Below are 17,534 nucleotides of genomic sequence, written 5' to 3' on the forward strand. Positions count from 1 at the left end.
TCTATCTTGCTATGCAACCATAATTTCTTGTTGTTAGGTGCGGAGTCGTGTCCGACCCATCGCGACCCCATGGACAATGATCCTCCAGGCCTTCCTGTCCTCTACCATTCCCTGGAGTCCATGTAAGTTTGCACCTACTGCTTCAGTGACTCCATCCAGCCACCTCTTTCTCTGTTGTCCCCTTCTTCTTTTGCCCTCGATCGCTCCCAGCATTAGGCTCTTCTACACGGAGTCCTTCCTTCTCATGAGGTGGCCAAAGTATTTGAGTTTTATCTTCAGAATCTGGCCTTCTAAGGAGCAGTCAGGGCTGATCTCCTCTAGGACTGACCGGTTTGTTCGCCTTGCAGTCCAAGGGACTCGCAAGAGTCTTCTCCAGCACCAGAGTTCAAAAGCCTCAATTCTTTGACGCTCGACCTTCCTTATGGTCCAGCTTTCGCAGCCATACATTGCAACTGGGAATACCATAGCCTTGACTAGATGCACTTTTGTTGACAGGGTGATGTCTCTGCTTTGCAACCATAATACAAAAGATTAAAATTGGCTTTTCCATCTAAGAATTTCTAACATATTTTTCTGGAGTGTTTGTAATGCATCTAATTTTTTTGTGGTATTCTTGTTGGTTTGATGCCCTTTGTGGGCTGTTCTGGAGGCATTTTGGTCCACAACGGGTGAATAAAGGTGTGAGAGCTCCAGTTCTTAATTTCTAAAATATTGCTCGCCAGTGTTTATAATTCAGCCCGCTGTTTTTTTGCGTTCCTGTTTTACCCTGTCCCCCCAAAAGAGAGAGATTCAGAACTAAGGTCGGACCCCGTTTATAAACCGGAGGCTGTGTATGACCCAGCGGCCGGCCGGCCGGCCGGCCGGCCGGCGGAACCGGGCGGGAGGAGGGGTGTGTCCCCCACCGCGCTCCTCATTGGCCGGCTGCACAGAAGGGCGGTCCCCGGCGGGCCCGAGCGCCGTCCTCTACCGGCTGCTGGGCAGGTTGTTGCTCAGAATTCGCCGCTCGGCCGAGGGAGGGAGAGGCAGGCGGGCAGGCGGGCAGGCGGGCAAGCGGGAGCTCCCGGGAGGCGCTGCCGGTGGCGGGCGCCATGGTGGACAGCATCTACCGGACGCGCTCGCTGGGCGTGGCGGCCGAGGGGCTGCCGGACCAGTACGCGGACGGCAAAGCGGCGCGCGTCTGGCAGCTCTACATCGGCGACACGCGGAGCCGCACGGCCGAGTACAAGAGCTGGCTGGTGGGGCTGCTGCGGGGCCAGCGTTGCCAGACGGTGCTCGACGTGGCCTGCGGGACCGGGTGAGTCAGCAAGCGGCCAAGCGAGCGAGCGTCGGGCGGGGAAGCACCTGCGCCGCCGGGGCCTGGTGCGCGTTTCCCACGGAGCGCTCCGGCAGGGCGACGGGAGGCCGGCTCGAAAGCGATTGGCGGCGACGACCGCTCCTTCTGGAGCCACACACGCGGAAAGCTGCGACTGTGGATTAGGATCTCTCTTGTCGACCGTATAGCTACAAGGAAGGATCTTTTTACACACACTAAAAAATGCGCTCTCATTCCTCTTTCAGTGCACTTGGCAATTGGATTTCACTGCGTAAAAAGGCAACATCCACTTGCATGCAGTCGCTGGACTGGATTGAAACGGCATTATTTAGCATGTGTGAAAGCACCCAAAGTCTTGGGAGAATGGGGGGAGGGACGGTTTCCTCCTTTGGCAGAGAGGAAGGTGGGATGGAGAGAAGCCGCAGTTGCTTCCTTCAGAGCAATAGGGTTGCTGGTGGTCCTGTTGCTTCTGTGGTCCATCTTCGGTGTCCTTGGCCACTCCTGCAATTCTACTTTTGTCTTCAAGTCCCCTGTGGCTCCCAGTCTCTGAAAGAGACATGCTAGAGTTGCCAGGCAGGTTAAGCTTTCCTTGATCTGCAAAGATCTTTCTGTAGATTAAATATAGGTGTGCATGTACTTTACAGATGCATTTAAGCATCTGATTCCCTTGTCCCTGATGAAATGAGCTCTGCTTCTTGAAAACTTATGCTGGAAGAAGTTTTTCTTGTTTAGTGTCAAAGAGATAATGGACTCTTCTTTTGGATGTCAGAAGAGGTATTTCTATCTGTGTGAGAGAAAGAGGACAGCCTCTCCTGTTATAATAACCAACATCCATGTTCTTGTATGCATTTCTTAAAAAATAATACATTTTAAAAAGTCTGCTGCCCAATTAGTCAAGAGTTTTTGTGGTTGTTGTTTTGGTTTTTGATTAATTGATCAGCCATTTGAGCCCCAGTGGATGCCCAACCAGGAGGGTATGTAGCGGGCAGAGTCTACACTGTCATGCCACATCATGTTCTCCATTTTCTCCCACTGTGTCTGAATGTGAAGAAGAAAACAAAAACCCATTCTTATATAAAGAGTCCAAGACTTTTGGGGACCATCACTTTATTTCTGTGAACAATGCATCCTCGCTGTTCAGGGCGATATACATTGTTTTCCCTTCCTTCATTTTATCCTCACATCTTGTGAGGTAAATTAGACTGAGAGAGAATTTTGCAATAATTTCAAAGAGAATGAAACGTTTTTACCTTTCACTTTACTTATCACATAACGAAAAAGGAGGGGAAAGTTAATTATTTGAACTTTAAAAGATCACTCAACAGAACATTGATCTTTCAGAGTTCAAACGGTTGACTTTTCTTCAGAGCTTGCCACCCCTAAAGTCCATCTCTTCCCTCTTGTTGGTGGCCCAGGAAGTCTTCAGCTGAACTCTAAGTGCATCAGTGACCGAGACGGAGGGTCCCAAAGGAGCTCCTCATTAGATAATACAGCTGTGAAACAATAATTCTAAAATTACAATGTAGAACAAATGCTTCCCTCCCTATCAGTTTCCATCTATAAATCATAGTTTAAACACCTTTAAACAAGGTGTTAAGAAGAACCTATAATTATGGTTTAAGCTCCCTAGTAGAGCAGTCTTGGTGTAGTGGTTAGGAAATGACATCACAGAATCACTGATATGACATCATGCTCTGTTTCCTCTTAGCCCTCTCAAACCCAGAAATGGCCCAGTGGTCTACTCTGCTTGGCCTAGAACAGGGCTGGGGCAGGTATCCATCATCCCCTAACACACCCTCAACATAATTAGGTTACAATTAGAATAGTTATTTCTCTGGACTCCGACCGTTGCCATGTGTGATGAGCCTCTGCCAGCAAGGATTTTTATGACAGGGCCCCTCCCCTTTCCACCCCCTCCAGGACCATCATTGGCCATTGGGGGAGGGCATGCCGACATAACTATATATGGTCATATCACTCAATATTTTTTAAAATTAAAAATTAAAAAATATATTAAAAATTAATTAACTCCCACCCCTTCTGGGGCCGTCAAGAACCCCCTGGGTTTCACAAAACCACTGTATAGAAAGCCTGAACTAGAGGGTTCATCCCTTCCTGGTTTGTTCCATTCGTAGCTAGGGGCTCCCTGGCCTTTCCTCTATATCGTGCCTTAATGGACTTAGCCACAAGCTATTCCTGGCATTGCTATGAAATCACAGAATCGGCCCTTTCCATTGACCTGGAGGTGGCATTCTTACATGGTTACTTCACCTGGGAAAAGGGGTGAAACCTGGATGCCTCCTCCTACCTCAAACAGCCTCCTTTCTCTCCTCACCCCATCATCCTAAGTCATGACAATGAGGCATGGCCAGCTGACATCACTTCCTGCCTAGTTCTGGGGCTCCTTAAAGCCTGAAAATATTTCAGGGGCTCCTCCATGATCCAAAAGGCTGAAAAAGGCTGAGTTATACACTCACTTGATACCAACCATGGGGTGATTTATCTTCTGTCTGCCCATGCCCCATCTTTGCTGGACAGTAATACAGGGCCATATTCTGAATGGAGGCCTCATTTCCCTGGGTGATGTGAACATCTTCCTTTCTCTTCCATAGAGTGGACTCCATCATGCTTGTCGAGGAAGGGTTCAGAGTTACCAGTGTGGATGCCAGTGACAAGATGCTCAAATATGCTCTGAAGGAGCGGTGGAATCGTCGGAAAGAGGAACCTTTTGACAACTGGGGTATGGTAGCCTTTGTTTGTTTGGGTTAAGACCACCAACTTAATGCTGAATCCTTAGTAGGCTGGTTAAAAGTCTTTTAATGATAAAGTTTCAAGATACTTTCATTTGCCTAAGTCTCTATATCTTTATTCCAGAAGCTTTTAGCTATAGCTTTTAGCTTTATGCAGGAAGTGTGAGATGTCAGTTTTATAACAAAAGATATATGCATAGAAGTCTTTATAATGTACTTAAACAAATATTATTTTAGCACACCAGAATCAAAATAGCCACAGAAAGTAATCCACTTTCAGTCCTGTCTTCAGTGTTTAGAATTGTCACCAGATAAAACAATCAATTCAGTTCTTTATCAAACACCTCTTTCTCCAATGAAGAGGTTAGCTGACCTGTGCAATAGAAACAGTCTTTTGTGGCAGAGAAAGTTCACTCTCTCTGGCCTCCTTGCTGAGCATGCTGATCACTTAGTTTATAATTCTTGTCATAGGTCACAATGGGCAGTATCTGGCCCTGATTACTCTCACACTGAACAACTGAAGCATCTGGTTTTGAGCATTGATGCTGATCGGTGTTTAAATGGATTTGTGGGAAAGCTTATGCAGATGGAAAATGTGTGGGGAAGAGCTATTTAAGTAATTGGGGGAATACAGCTGGCATAATTAACTTCCCGCTGACACACATTCCATATATGCACTGAAATTGGTCTGGAGTTGAGTGGGGAGAGCTCCTTGGTCAGAAGTTTGACCTGGAAAGATAATGGAGGAGAACCCTCTTCGCCAGTCCTGAGATGGAACTGTCTCCATTCTTACCCTATTGTGTATTTATGGGTGTGTGTCTGTGTAAAGATGAACTGTGTTGCAGAATATCTCCGTCTTTTGAAACCTGAGCAGTGAAATAAAGACTGACAGAATGTCTGTCTGTACCTATGACTTTCTGGCTGAGAGGAGCTGCAGCTCCGTGGTGGAGTTCTCAGCTTCAGTCCCTGAGATCACCAGCTGAAGGTTTCAGGACCAGGAAAAGCCCTTCCTTGACCAAGTCCCTGGATACCCTCTGCATGTCAGGCCAGACAGCACTGAGTATAGAGGACTGATGGCTTGTAAGCTCAATAAATACTGCCTGATTCACACAAGGGAATGGACATGCAAGGGCTGTGGGGATGGATTTATTCACTAAGATGTTTGTGTGCAGGGTTTACTGCAGGCTTAGCGATTAGGGCTGTGCTTGCATTTTTTTAAAGAATTAAAAAGAGAACCAAGAGAGTCACCATGTGAATACATTATGCAAATTGGGTATGTTTTCATAAGTTTCCTTAGTTTGCATAATTTATTAATCTGCTTCTTGCATACATTGGAAGAGACAATGAGCTATGCAAGTCAATGAAGTCCCTCCTCCTGAGCACTGGCATTCTTAGCTCCCTCAGCCTTTCCTCATACGACTTGGTCTCCAAGCCCCTCACCATCTTTGTAGCTCTCTTCTGGACATGCTCCAGTTTCTCTACATCTTTCTTTAGTTGTGGTGCCCAAAACTGAACACAGTACTCCAAGTGAGGTGTAACTGGAGCAGAGTAAAGTGGTAACATCACCTCGCTTGATCTGGACACTATACTTCTTTTAATACAGCCCAAAATCCCGTTTCTTCTCTCCAAGAAATTGATGAACTAGTAACAAGCACCCTTTGGGTGCCCAAGGTCACCCAGCTGGCTGCATGTGGGGGAGCGCAGAATCGAACCCGGCATGCCAGATTAGAAGTCCGCACTCCTAACCACTACACCAAACTGTCTTTCAATATGATGGCATATTTCACTGAAAGTTTAGCCATTTTCAGTACGAACAGTGAGCTAGAAGCTCCAGATGCCACTGAGGACATGAGGAGGCTGAGGTGACTTTCTCCACTCAAGTGTAACCTCTCCTTTTGCTTCGCAGTTATTGAAGAGGCCAATTGGCTCACTCTGGCACAGGATCTGCAGAAGCCTGGCAATGGTTTTGATGCTGTCATCTGCCTCGGGAATTCCTTTGCCCATCTCCCGGACTTTAAAGGTGAGCATCACACAGGATGGTCCTGAGCAGAGTTGTGCTCATCTGATGTTAATGGTCTTAGAAGGGTGTAGCTCATTTTAGGACTGTGTTGCCAATCCTATGTTTACTTCCATGGATCAACACTGTTGCTCGGCTGCTATAGTCAGAATTGGGTATAGGTGTTTGGTCTGTGTTGCTTCCCATCAGAGCCTTGGTTCAAACTCCTTGGGAGTTCCAGTCGTTCCAGTCAGGAAAAATTCAATAGAGTAGAATGGCTGGCTGCATGCAGTTCTAAAAAGGAAAATGAAATGCACGCTCCATTTTCAAGGATGCTGTTTGAGCTTACATTTTCAGTAGGGATGCTAGTCCCTAGGTGGGACCTGAGGATCCCCCAGTTTATAGCCCAGAGATCAGTTCCCCTGGAGAATGGTCTCCATAGCATTATATTCCATTGAAGTCCTTCCCTGCCCTAAATCCCACCCACTCCCATCTCCACCCCCAAAGTCTCCAGGTATTTCCCAACCCAGAGTTGGCAACCCTAGAAGTCAGTCAGGCAATCCACACATCCCAAATGCAAATAGTTGCCTTCAACTGATGTATATTTGATTGAAAATAGATTATACACGTCTTATCTAGCATGATAATTGTAATATATGTGGTGCATTATTGTAGAATAATGCTAGCAAGCAAGGGTAGTTTGTTTATTTAAATATTTCTGTCCAGCTTTTCAACCCACCGAAGACTCAGAGCAGCTTATAAAGAGACCCAAAGATATAACTTGGATAAAAAAGCAACATCAAAAATTAGAAAAACATAACAAGTATACAGTACGAGTCCTGGGCTGGTCCTGGATCCATTGGGCCAGTTCAGTAAGGGCTACTGACTACAAGCCATGCTTCTGGCCCCACCCAGAATTAAATATCTGTATCAGGAAGATCCATAGAAGCTCAACCCAGAACTTATTCAGCTGGCAGACACATTCCCAAAATTACAGTCTCTTGCTAGGTTCTTGTCTGAAGGCGCATACCAGCTATGATTTGACAATATGGAAGGAATAGAGAACATGAGCAAATGCTGCTCCATGTGACTATTTCACTGGACATGGTAAGGATGCTGTGGCCTCACAGCTAAGCTTTGAGTAGGAGTTTGAAGAAAAAGAGGGCATCATGCAGATGTTCTGGGAAGGGATTGCAGATGCAAGAGCAGGAGAAAAAGGGCTCATTTGTGTACCTGGAGACCTTTGACTGGCCGAGGTGGTGGATTTAAAGGGCCAAAGGACATGAGCTAGAGTAGACCAAGAAAGGATAGAAAGATGGGATGGACATAGGGTTGGACCCTCACACAAATGGGCTGTAGCACATTGCCATTTGGTAAAGACTATATGAGGCATCTAAAGCCAAGAGAAGAGTATCTTTATGTAAGTCTGTTAGACAGAGAAGGGGCACACACATTTTTCAAATGAATGATACATTTTCTCATTCAATAGTGTTGCTAGGCCTCAAGGCAGCCAGTAGGGGATGCAAGATGCACTTACTGGGAGTAGGGAGGAATGGCCGGCATTCCAGTGACATGCCTACATGACCCAGAAGTGAAATAGACTCATCAGGGGGTGACACTCTAGTTTGGGACAAAACTCTATATTAATTTCTACCATAGGGTTTGTGCACTCAAGTCAGAATGTCATTCCTGAGGTGCCTATATCACTTTTGGGTCATTTAGGCAGATCACATTGCTGAAATGGCTAGCCTTCTTTCCTTTGGGGGGAAAAAGTAATTCCCTCACCACCACCACCACCACCACCACCACCACCACCACGGGGTCTGGCATCCCTAACATACAAATATGTGCCGTTGTTATTGCTGGGACTTTGTCTTTTTCTGATAGTCCAACTTCCCTCATTGTGCCTCTAATATCCTATTAGAAAGGAAATGTGCATCCTGGAAACTGCATACTGTCACAGAGTCTTCTGTTGGCTTTCAGGCCCTCCTTTGCATTCCTCCTATGTTATTCTCTGGCCTAGATTATATGTCAAACATAGGCTACATAATCTACGGTGCCTTTCTCTTACCCACAAATTGTTTCTGTATGGTTAGGGCCTATTTTAACACATGGCCAGAGGCTGTGAGAACCCAGGATTAAGCTCTTCTTGTGCATTCTGTCCCCCATCAAACAAGTGGGGAACTGCAGGTCCCTCAGGCTTGTAGTAGAAGGGGAAACCTAAAGGGAATGGGGAGGAATTTAGTTCAATGCTGTGTCTTCTTCTAGGTGACCAAAATGCTCATAAACAGGCTCTTAAAAATATTGCCAGTATGGTGCGTCCTGGTGGCATCCTTGTCATTGATCACCGTAACTATGACTACATCCTGGAAACAGGCTGCGCCCCTCCAGGGAAGAACATCTACTACAAGGTAAACAACTAGTGTGCTTCAACTTAAGAATTATAGGAGTGGTGTGTGTCTCCCCGCCCAGTGTTCCCTTTTGTTCAGGTACTCTGTAGCACTGTGATCGCCTCAGTATTGATAGTCAAACACCCACATAGCCATGACACTTGTTGGGTGACCTTAGACTGTCTTTCAGCCTAACTTACCTCATAGGATTGCTGAGAGGATAAAAATGGCAGAGGGGAAGCACCTACACCACTCTGAACTCTTTCAAAGAAGGACAGGGTACAATTAGGCTAGTGGAATTCCTAAAAATAGGCCTTGCTCGAGTTTTTCAGTAGCTCTCTCAGTACAGGACAAAGATTTGTCCTCCTCTGGTGGCTCCTCAGAGCTGAAACATGGTATAATCTTCACAGACCATACCACCTCAGAAAGCAAGTAGGGGAAGCTTCATTTTTTAATGTGTTCCTGTACCTAAATAAAAGCAAAACTTTCTGTACAAGCAAATAAAACAAATCAGGCTACTAGTATCCAACACAGTCATCCCCTGGATATGCTAGTTTATATAAGGAGTTTTACACACAGAAGGACATACATCTAGCATTTCAATAACTCTTCTAGCTCATGAGGACTTGACCATGTGCTCCCTCTGAAGTCGGGTTTTGCGCTTTGTTTCCAATCTGTATTGCAGCACCCTTTAAGCAGGGCAGTCAACATGGAGCTACTTGGGATGCTGGCCCTATTGCTGCAAAACCTTCTGTGTTACCTCCTGCCCAAATCTCCGTTCATCCTGGATGGAAACAGCATTTTTTTTCTCGGGAGAGGGGGCAGTGGTCAGGTGAAATGGAATGGCAGAGAACTCCCCATTTCCAGAATAAATACTGGGCCTGCAGAAAGTCCAGCTTTGGGTACAAATCCATGGAGAAAATGAAAGAAGGGTGAAGTCACAGTTGTATCTATTAAACATGACAGGGAGAAGGGTGGTGGGCTGTAGAAATAATATTGTTCTGCAGTTGGTTCAGAGATGGGGCTCCGAATAAGCAAGGGGAGGCCAGGGGAGCATCAAAGGGAGAAGGAAACCCAAGTTGGGTGTTGTGTATGCGGACTTGCCGAGGACCTGATCTTGAGGTCCAAGGCAGGATCGTAATCCTGAAATCATGATTGGCCAACGCGTGGCTGGATCCTGACTGCCGGGTCTAGTCAGTTCATAGTGAAACTGACCAATGGCATGGACTGGCAGGAACTGGCTACTGTTCTCACTTGTATATATGTTGTTTTGGGGGAGTTTCACTTTTAGTTCTCCATACCTTACAGCTGGGGTCATAAAGAGCTGGAATGAACTCACAGTGTCTGTGGCCTCCTTAGTCGACAGATTAACAGGGAATTCTTCTTTCCTGCAGAGTGACTTAACGAAGGACATCACCACCTCTGTACTCCTTGTGAATAACAAGCCCAATATGGTGACACTGGACTACACAGTGCAAGTACCTCCTGAAGGGAATGATGGGAGCCCAGAACTGAGGTATATTTGGCTCAAAACTCACATATACAGATTCCATGACTGGTTTGTGGGCCCAGCCAGCTCAACCAAGTCCGCAGGTGCCTGGGACCAGTGTGAAAATGCTATAGGTAGAAGATATTGGAGTCAACATATTTTGTAAGATTCCCTTTTTATTCCATTGATACAAAGAGGGAATAACTGGGATGGTCTTTTGGGGTAAAAGGTAAAGGTAAAGGTATCCCCTGTGCAAGCACCAAGTCATGTCTGACCCTTGGGGTGACGCCCTCTAGCGTTTTCATGGCAGATTCAATACGGGGTGGTTTGCCAGTGCCTTCCCCAGTCATTACCATTTACCCCCCAGCAAGCTGGGTACTCATTTTACCGACCTCGGAAGGATGGAAGGCTGAGTCAACATTGAGCTGGCTGCTGGGATCGAACTCCCAGCCTCATGGGCAAAGCTTTCAGACTGCTGCCTTACCACTCTGCGCCACAAGAGGCTCTTTCTTCTGGGGTAGTGCCTCTAAACTAGAATCAGGCTATTCTAAACATATTGAGGTATTTATTTGTTAAAGTTTGCAGTAAAACTGCAAGAACAAGAAGCTTGGCTTCTTTGAAAATAAAAGGAGATGACTAAGAAAGCTACCAGATCTTTGGTCAAAGCCAGTAGTGGTGCTGTTGCAGACAGATTTATATAATTTTATGATTATGACAAAGTCTTGTACTGTTTGCAGCTGGTAATAAAAGGCTGAGTCACATTTCTTGGGAGATGGCCATTAACACTGGCGCAGGAAGGAGAAGGCTTACAACATGCAGATACCATCTTCTGGTAATTCTGTCTCTTCCCAGTGACACTGGGAGACGGACCACAAGGGTGTTTCCAGTCCGAACACCACTTGCATCCTGCCTTCTGCCCATGGCACGTTCGTTTGCACACAGCTCTAATTTTAGTGTTGACAAACCTTTACTTTGCAATCAATTGGCCAGCTGTCCTCTTGCTATGATATTTGTACCTCTAGTTCTGGTTGGCCCTGGAAGGGAATTCCCCCAAGTGACCCAAATGAGAGTTCAGTGGCAGCAACAACCAACACGACTACGCAGCTGAGGGTCTGTGGGTGCAGGTGTTGGCCAGGGTTTGTCAAGAACTTGTCTCATCTCTGTCCTGTCCTTGCCACACCAGGAGGCTGGGCTGAGAGCAGCTGGGCCTGTCTCTCAAGGGAGAGAAATACTTACACATTACAAGAAGATCTCTGTTTTCCTTTTAATTTTCTAGCATTCTGTATGGTTCCATCTTTTGATTAATATTTCCCAACTATTTGTGTTGGTAGTACACATGCTAGTAAACAAAACTTGCCAAATCTGATATCTGGTCTGAAAGGGGATTCCTGGAGAAAAGTTACCCATTTGCTGGCTGTTCAAGTCAACATTTTATTTTAAGGTACCCGGGGGGAGGGGGGGGCTGGATATGAGAAGGCAAGCCTCATTTATCTGAGGTACATACTCCCAACACTCTCAATATAATAGGCTGACTGGGAACAATCAGGAAATTACTGTGGCTTAATAGCAGAGTGTATCCAAAATGTAGAGCCTCTTGTGGTGCAGAATGGTAAGGCAGCAGACATGCAGTCTGAAACTCTGCCCATGAGGCGGGGAGTTCAATCCCAGCAGCCGGCTCAAGTTTGACTCAGCCTTCCATCCTTCTGAGGTCGGTAAAATGAGTACCCAGCTTGCTGAGGGGTAAACGGTAATGACTGGGGAAGGCACTGGCAAACCACCCCGTATTGAGTCTGCCAAGAAAACGCTAGAAGGCGTCACCTCAAGGGTCAGACATGACCCGGTGCTTGCACAGGGGATACCTTTGCCTTATCCAAAATTTAAAGTGGTCCAACACTGATATAAAGAACAATTTACGGTCTTTCAGAACAAACTATAAAAATACATCTAAATGCTGAAAAATGTGTTTGCAGAAACAACTGTTGAGGTCCTGGCAGAATAATGAGATGCTGGCACTATTGCATAACATCTGGCAGAGATTGTGCTGGAGGCAGCAGCTCTACAGATCCTACATAGGAACTCATGAAAATAACTTTCCATTGCTGCAAGCGTCTAGTCTTTCGTGTTCCTACTCCCACCTTTCTCCTAGCTTGTCACATTTGCAGCTGCCACCTTGAACTTCCCCCTCTAAAACGCAGCACTAGGCAAAATAGAGCATGTATGTGATGTGCAGTTATCCTATATTGTAACATTTGTCCCAATTATAGAATTCTTTTTTGAATGCAGTATTGACAGGTTCTTGAGTTAAATGCAAGGCAGCTGGGCACCAGTTCTCTGCCTCCCCTGAGATGCTAACTCTCTCTTGTCTCTTTCACAGTCAGTTCCGTCTCTCGTACTACCCTCACCGCTTGGAACCCTTCACAGAACTTCTGAAAAATGCGCTGCAAGGCCAGTGTGAACACAGCGTCCTGGGGGACTTCAAGCCTTACAAGCCAGGCCAGGAATACACGCCATGCTACTTCATTCACGTGGTGAAGAAAACTGGCTGAGATTTGCACAAGAGAATGCTCTGGTCAGCCTCTAGGGCCTCTTATTCATGGCTGGAGTGGCCAGTCGCTACTCCCAACAGGCCAGCAAACCAAGCTTAAATGATAATGAATGTGCATAGGTGGTTACTTGAACCAGAAAAGGGAAAACTGGAAAGATTTTTCCTCCTCCACCTCTTTCTTCTCCCCACCCCTGGCAAGGGGCCAATGTAGTGCATCTGTTTTAGGAACAGGAGGAGCTGTTTCTTAATCAGTGACCTCTGAGAGAAAGAGATGGGGGTAATTTGAATCTGAATTTTTTGCAAAGTTTTGTTACTGGTTGAACTGTGTTTTTTCTATCCTTGGTGCCTTCTTCTCCCTTTTTTTTGCTGCTGTTTCTTAGGTTGGATGGATAATGTGCATCGACGCTGCTAAATATGGGTGGGGACAGAAAATGTGAAGAGACAAATTACATTGGCTCTCTGAAATTTGTGGTTAATAGTCTTCTGCCAAGTTAGGAATTTCTTCTGTAGTCCCACTCACTTCTATGATGGCTTGTTTATGAGATTGTATTAATTCCCAGTCTTCTCTTAGCAGTTTGTAGTATTAGCATTGTGCATATATTCTTGCATCTCATTTTTTTGGGGGGGGGGATGACAAAGCAAATTCAGTTAATCCCACCCCTACCCCTCAATACTCCATAAATGCAGTAAATGAATGCAGGAAATCTCAGGTTTAATCCCGACCCTTGCCAGGTAAAGGATGTCAGATAGGAGGTGAGGAGGGGAAGTGGTCAGAGAGATAACTAGGAATTTTAATGTCTAATCATTATTGCTCTAGATATATACTCCAATAGCTCTTTTTTGAAGGAACACCAGGGAAAAGGGAAGGAAGGAGAACATCTTGAGGCAGAAGCAAATTTGCTGCATTGTGATCTGACAATCCTGCCTCCAGTTGAGATGGCCTCACTGTTACTACAGACTGGGCCTGTTTGAAAGGCTTGAAAGGCTGGGTGGTCCAATTCTAACTTGTCCTTAGACTAGCAAAGACTTTCACAAGCTGCTTGAGAGGAACAGATACTTATGGGTTAGCGCTGATCAGGAGCATTGATTTAGCAAATCTGCACTATGCATATGTGACCACTATCTAGCAATATTCCCCTAAGACCTGAGCATGAGACCAGTGCAGAGGGTGGTGGGGGGAGGATTGGAATTCTTTTTGTGTGGATAATATCTGCTCATATCTCAAAAGCCAAAGAGGAAGCATTATAAAGGTACTAGACATAAGGGGGCAAGGGGAACTTCCTAGACACACAGAGTTATTTCTCTTTCCCATGACTAACAAAACTGGAATCATATACAATGCAAATAAGAACAAATGCAAATTAATTCTATATATAGGGCTTAGTTTTTCTTATAAGAACAAAATATACATAACATAAAGAGGAAGGCCTAGGGATTGAATAAAGCTGCCACTGTTCTCTGCCCTCTTTCCTCTGGCTCAAGCTGAAATAGGAGCAAACTGTTGTTGCAGGCAAAATTTCAGTCCCCTTTCCCTATGCAAAATTCACTAAACTGTTCCCATTTCTGTTTGAGTATTAAATCCAAATGGCAAATTTGGCAAACATTTCCCCCCACATGCATCTGTTTTCTTTTCACAGCAGTTTTTTCTCACCCATTTGCAAAACTAGTAGTAATTTTTTTACAGGCAGGTAAGCAACAAGAACTGCTGCTACTAAAATGATGGAATTGATTTGGCATGGAATTTAACCAGCAGGGCCAGGAGGTGGATTTGTGAGGTTCAACCAGCGTAGATGCTGTCATTCTGTCCTGCAAATACTTTTGTTTTTGGCTGTAGGACCCAAAAGTCACATTCTGCTCCAATAAGTTAGCCATGTACCAGTTACCCCATTTGCCGAGGAAACAGTAAAATTATTGGTGTATGTTCAAAGTGGTGATCCTCTGAAAGTGTTAGGTTCCTCTTACTCATGGAGGCCATCCACTGATCTGAGAGATTTCAGTTTGTCCCAGTCTGAGTGAGGAAGGAAGGGGAACACTCTAGCAGTACCAGGTGTTCTTTCTACCAGTTGCCCTGTTCACTGCTTTGAGCAGCATGTAAGGTGTAGGAGGAATCAGAAGGGGGGGGGGGTCTGGTGCATGCACAAATGGTGTACTTAGGGCTGCAGAAGGGCCAACAGTTTTTCCCCAAACTTTAAAATAAAGTTGGTGTAGGCAAGACTGTTAGTTTACTTTGGCTGTAGGCTACAGCACTAGGTCAAGACAGGTGTCCCACCGTAAGTGTAGCCTTTGGTCAGATCCTTCCAAACATCAAGCATTAATCTTGTGTGGCCTCCTTAACTGTTCATTATAGGAGTGTTTGATTTGAAATGATTTGATTTGCCAGGCTAGTGCAAACAAAGTGGAAGAGAAAACAAGTTACAGTATTTTGGCAATAAAGAAAGTTGTTTGTTTGTTTAGTCCCATGATTTAGAGCAGAGCATATGTAGAGTCACTTCTCTACATAGGGATCCAAGATACAACACATTGCTTCTTTCAGTCCTCCTACTATACCAGCTCATGAGGAATGAAGTGGCCTTCCACTGCACCTAAACCCATTGCATTGCAAAATGCCATGCTGTGGGTTGGGGAAGAGGGAAGAGCATCAGGAACTATGACTTCAACCTAGGTTAGAAGAGCAACCTGTTGTTGTTTTTTTTATCAACACTTGCCAGGGAGAGGCACAGGAGGATGCCTTAACCCTAGTCCTGCTGCAGGCATGCATTGGGATAGGGCCAGTAGGCAGACTTTTGTCATTGTGTTACGCCCAAGTTCTTTCCCTTGCTCCCCCAAAAGTTGGCAACCTTTAGCAGGGGCAGCTAAACTGTGGGCCTCCATGGGTTCATGGACTATCATTCCCATGAGCCCCTGCCACCTACACATGGCCATTTGGTAGGGACTTATGGGAACTGTAGTTCATGGGTATTTGGAGAGCCACAATTTGGCCACCACTACCCTAGAGCAAGAGTGTACCTGAGGCAGAGAAACAGAATGAGGTTTCAGCTAGTGCTCTGAACAGTTAGACCTCTCCTTGTTGGCCTTTGCTGCCTAAACCAAAGGCAGCTTTGTTCTGACAGTCATTCTCAGGAAATAGCCTATCAAATTTCTTCTCTAAACTAGCAGAAGTGGTCATAGACATAGTCCAGAGGTTCTCGAATATTGTGAAGTGTTGGGGAGACTTTAAAATTCAGCAGCAGCCACCTTTTTGGCAGGGAAGGAACAAGCTGGGGCATTCAAGCTAGGGTCAAGCACTGAAGCTATTAAAATATCTAGGAGGCACAATGGATTTGGCAAATCATTGTTCTATGCCAGATGGGTTTATAGTGGGTAGATGACCAGATTGAGTGAGAACTGATGTTACTGCGAGAGAAAACACATTCATCATGAACTGCCTGTTAGTATCATATGGACTCTAGAATGCCTTAGTTATGCCAAGCAAACTCAGATTAGCTGGTAGTATACTGGATAACTGGATTACTCAGTAATTGGGGAGGGATGATTAAGCGCCGGACTGACAGCATGCAGTGTAGGGCCAACCTGCCCATATGGGTCTCTTGTTCATTGTTGGGAGGTTTTCTAGTTTGGAGGGAGTCCCACTCTGCCTGGAGAATGAGACTACATTGTCCACAGTAGGCAGATGACACTCAAATTGTGAACAGGTAGACAGAGATTTGATCAGTACTTTTGCTCCCCAAGGACATTTTGTGAAAAAATAAGGCAACACGGTTGACTGGGAATATAACTGGAATCTAGTCTGTGCTGGTTACAGTTGCACTCCTTAACAATTCACATTCACAGCTTGGGTTACTGTCTGATCAACTGCTAATCCTGCATGTCTAGTGTATAGAGTGCCTTGTATCATCTTCAGCTGCTTCACTAACTTTCTTCCCTGGACATAAAGAAAAGGAAATTAACCACAGAGATTAGTGGCTTAAAACAATCTCAGGTTACTGTAAATCTGAGAAGTGCCTAAAGGCTACAGCTACTTCAAATGAAATGATCCTTATAGCATAGAGCATCATGGGAAACACAACCGTTGTACAGCATCTTTGCTGGCTTCCATTTGCTTTCTATACTCAGTTTAAAGCTCTAATTCATATCTAAGCACTGTTGCCTTTCTCAGAGGTGTTATTGAAAGGCAGCAGGGGGAGGACCAGAGCCTTGGGAGCAGAAGTATTACAGTTTAGAAGCTCCTTCCTCAAGTAAAGCGCTTTCTGACCTCTCCTTGTTGGCCTTTGCTGCCTGAACCAAAAGCAGCTTTGTTCTGACAGTCATTCTCAGGAAATAGCTTCTGGTTCAATTTTGTTCTCTTGTTGATTTTTGTGTTTTACGTAGCTTTTAATTCTTGTGCTATGGCTTAATTATTGAGAGTCACTTTGGAGAGTCGATTCAAAATGAATAAAATTAGAGGGATTCCTCTGCTTGTGAAGAAACCATTTTCCTTCCCCTTCTTTTGTGCTGCTCTTTCTATATGGCTGCTGTCTAAGGGCCAGACTCAATCATGCAGCATCTCTGTGGCATTCATCATGAGCAGGGGTAGTCAACCTGTGGTCCTCCAGATGTCCATGGACTACAATTCCCATGAGCCCCTGCCAGTATTTGCTGGTGGGGGCTCATGGGAATTGTAGTCCATGGACATCTGGAGGACCACAGGTTGACTACCCCTGATCATGAGGATTCCTTCACATCCAGCTTGGCCCTAAGAGAAGTCATGTGAAAACACCCACATGGAATACACACTGGCCCACAATGACTAAGGATTCCATCACTCTTGTCAAATCCACGTTAACATGGATGGCCTTGAGGGATAATTCTGACACAAGTTACCATCATTGGTCCATTGGCCGTTCCTTGGATGAGTTCCAGTTCACTGCTGAGATTGCAGAAAGAATTTTGGGAAGTATTTGGGCAGCCACCTGTTGTGCTTGGACGCATTTGCCCTTCCAGGCTGGCTTCAGGCAGCTGGTGCCACTTTCACACTGCTTGCTGTGGCTTCACTGCTTAATCATTTTAATGGTC

General features: G+C 45.4%; 1 protein-coding gene across 1 annotated transcript; it reads left to right on the forward strand.

Annotated features, from left to right (window-relative positions):
- The first annotated feature begins 953 nt into the window (after window positions 1-953).
- On the forward strand, window positions 954-16,948 carry GNMT (glycine N-methyltransferase). Its single transcript, XM_077336348.1, has 6 exons — window positions 954-1,294; window positions 3,925-4,052; window positions 5,969-6,082; window positions 8,327-8,469; window positions 9,843-9,964; window positions 12,312-16,948. The coding sequence occupies exons 1-6, from the start codon at window positions 1,089-1,091 to the stop codon at window positions 12,481-12,483; spliced, it is 885 nt and encodes a 294-aa protein (XP_077192463.1). The 5' UTR covers window positions 954-1,088; the 3' UTR covers window positions 12,484-16,948.
- The last annotated feature ends 586 nt before the right edge of the window (window positions 16,949-17,534 follow it).

Source organism: Paroedura picta, chromosome 1, assembly GCF_049243985.1.
Source record: "Paroedura picta isolate Pp20150507F chromosome 1, Ppicta_v3.0, whole genome shotgun sequence".
NCBI lineage: Eukaryota > Metazoa > Chordata > Lepidosauria > Squamata > Gekkonidae > Paroedura > Paroedura picta.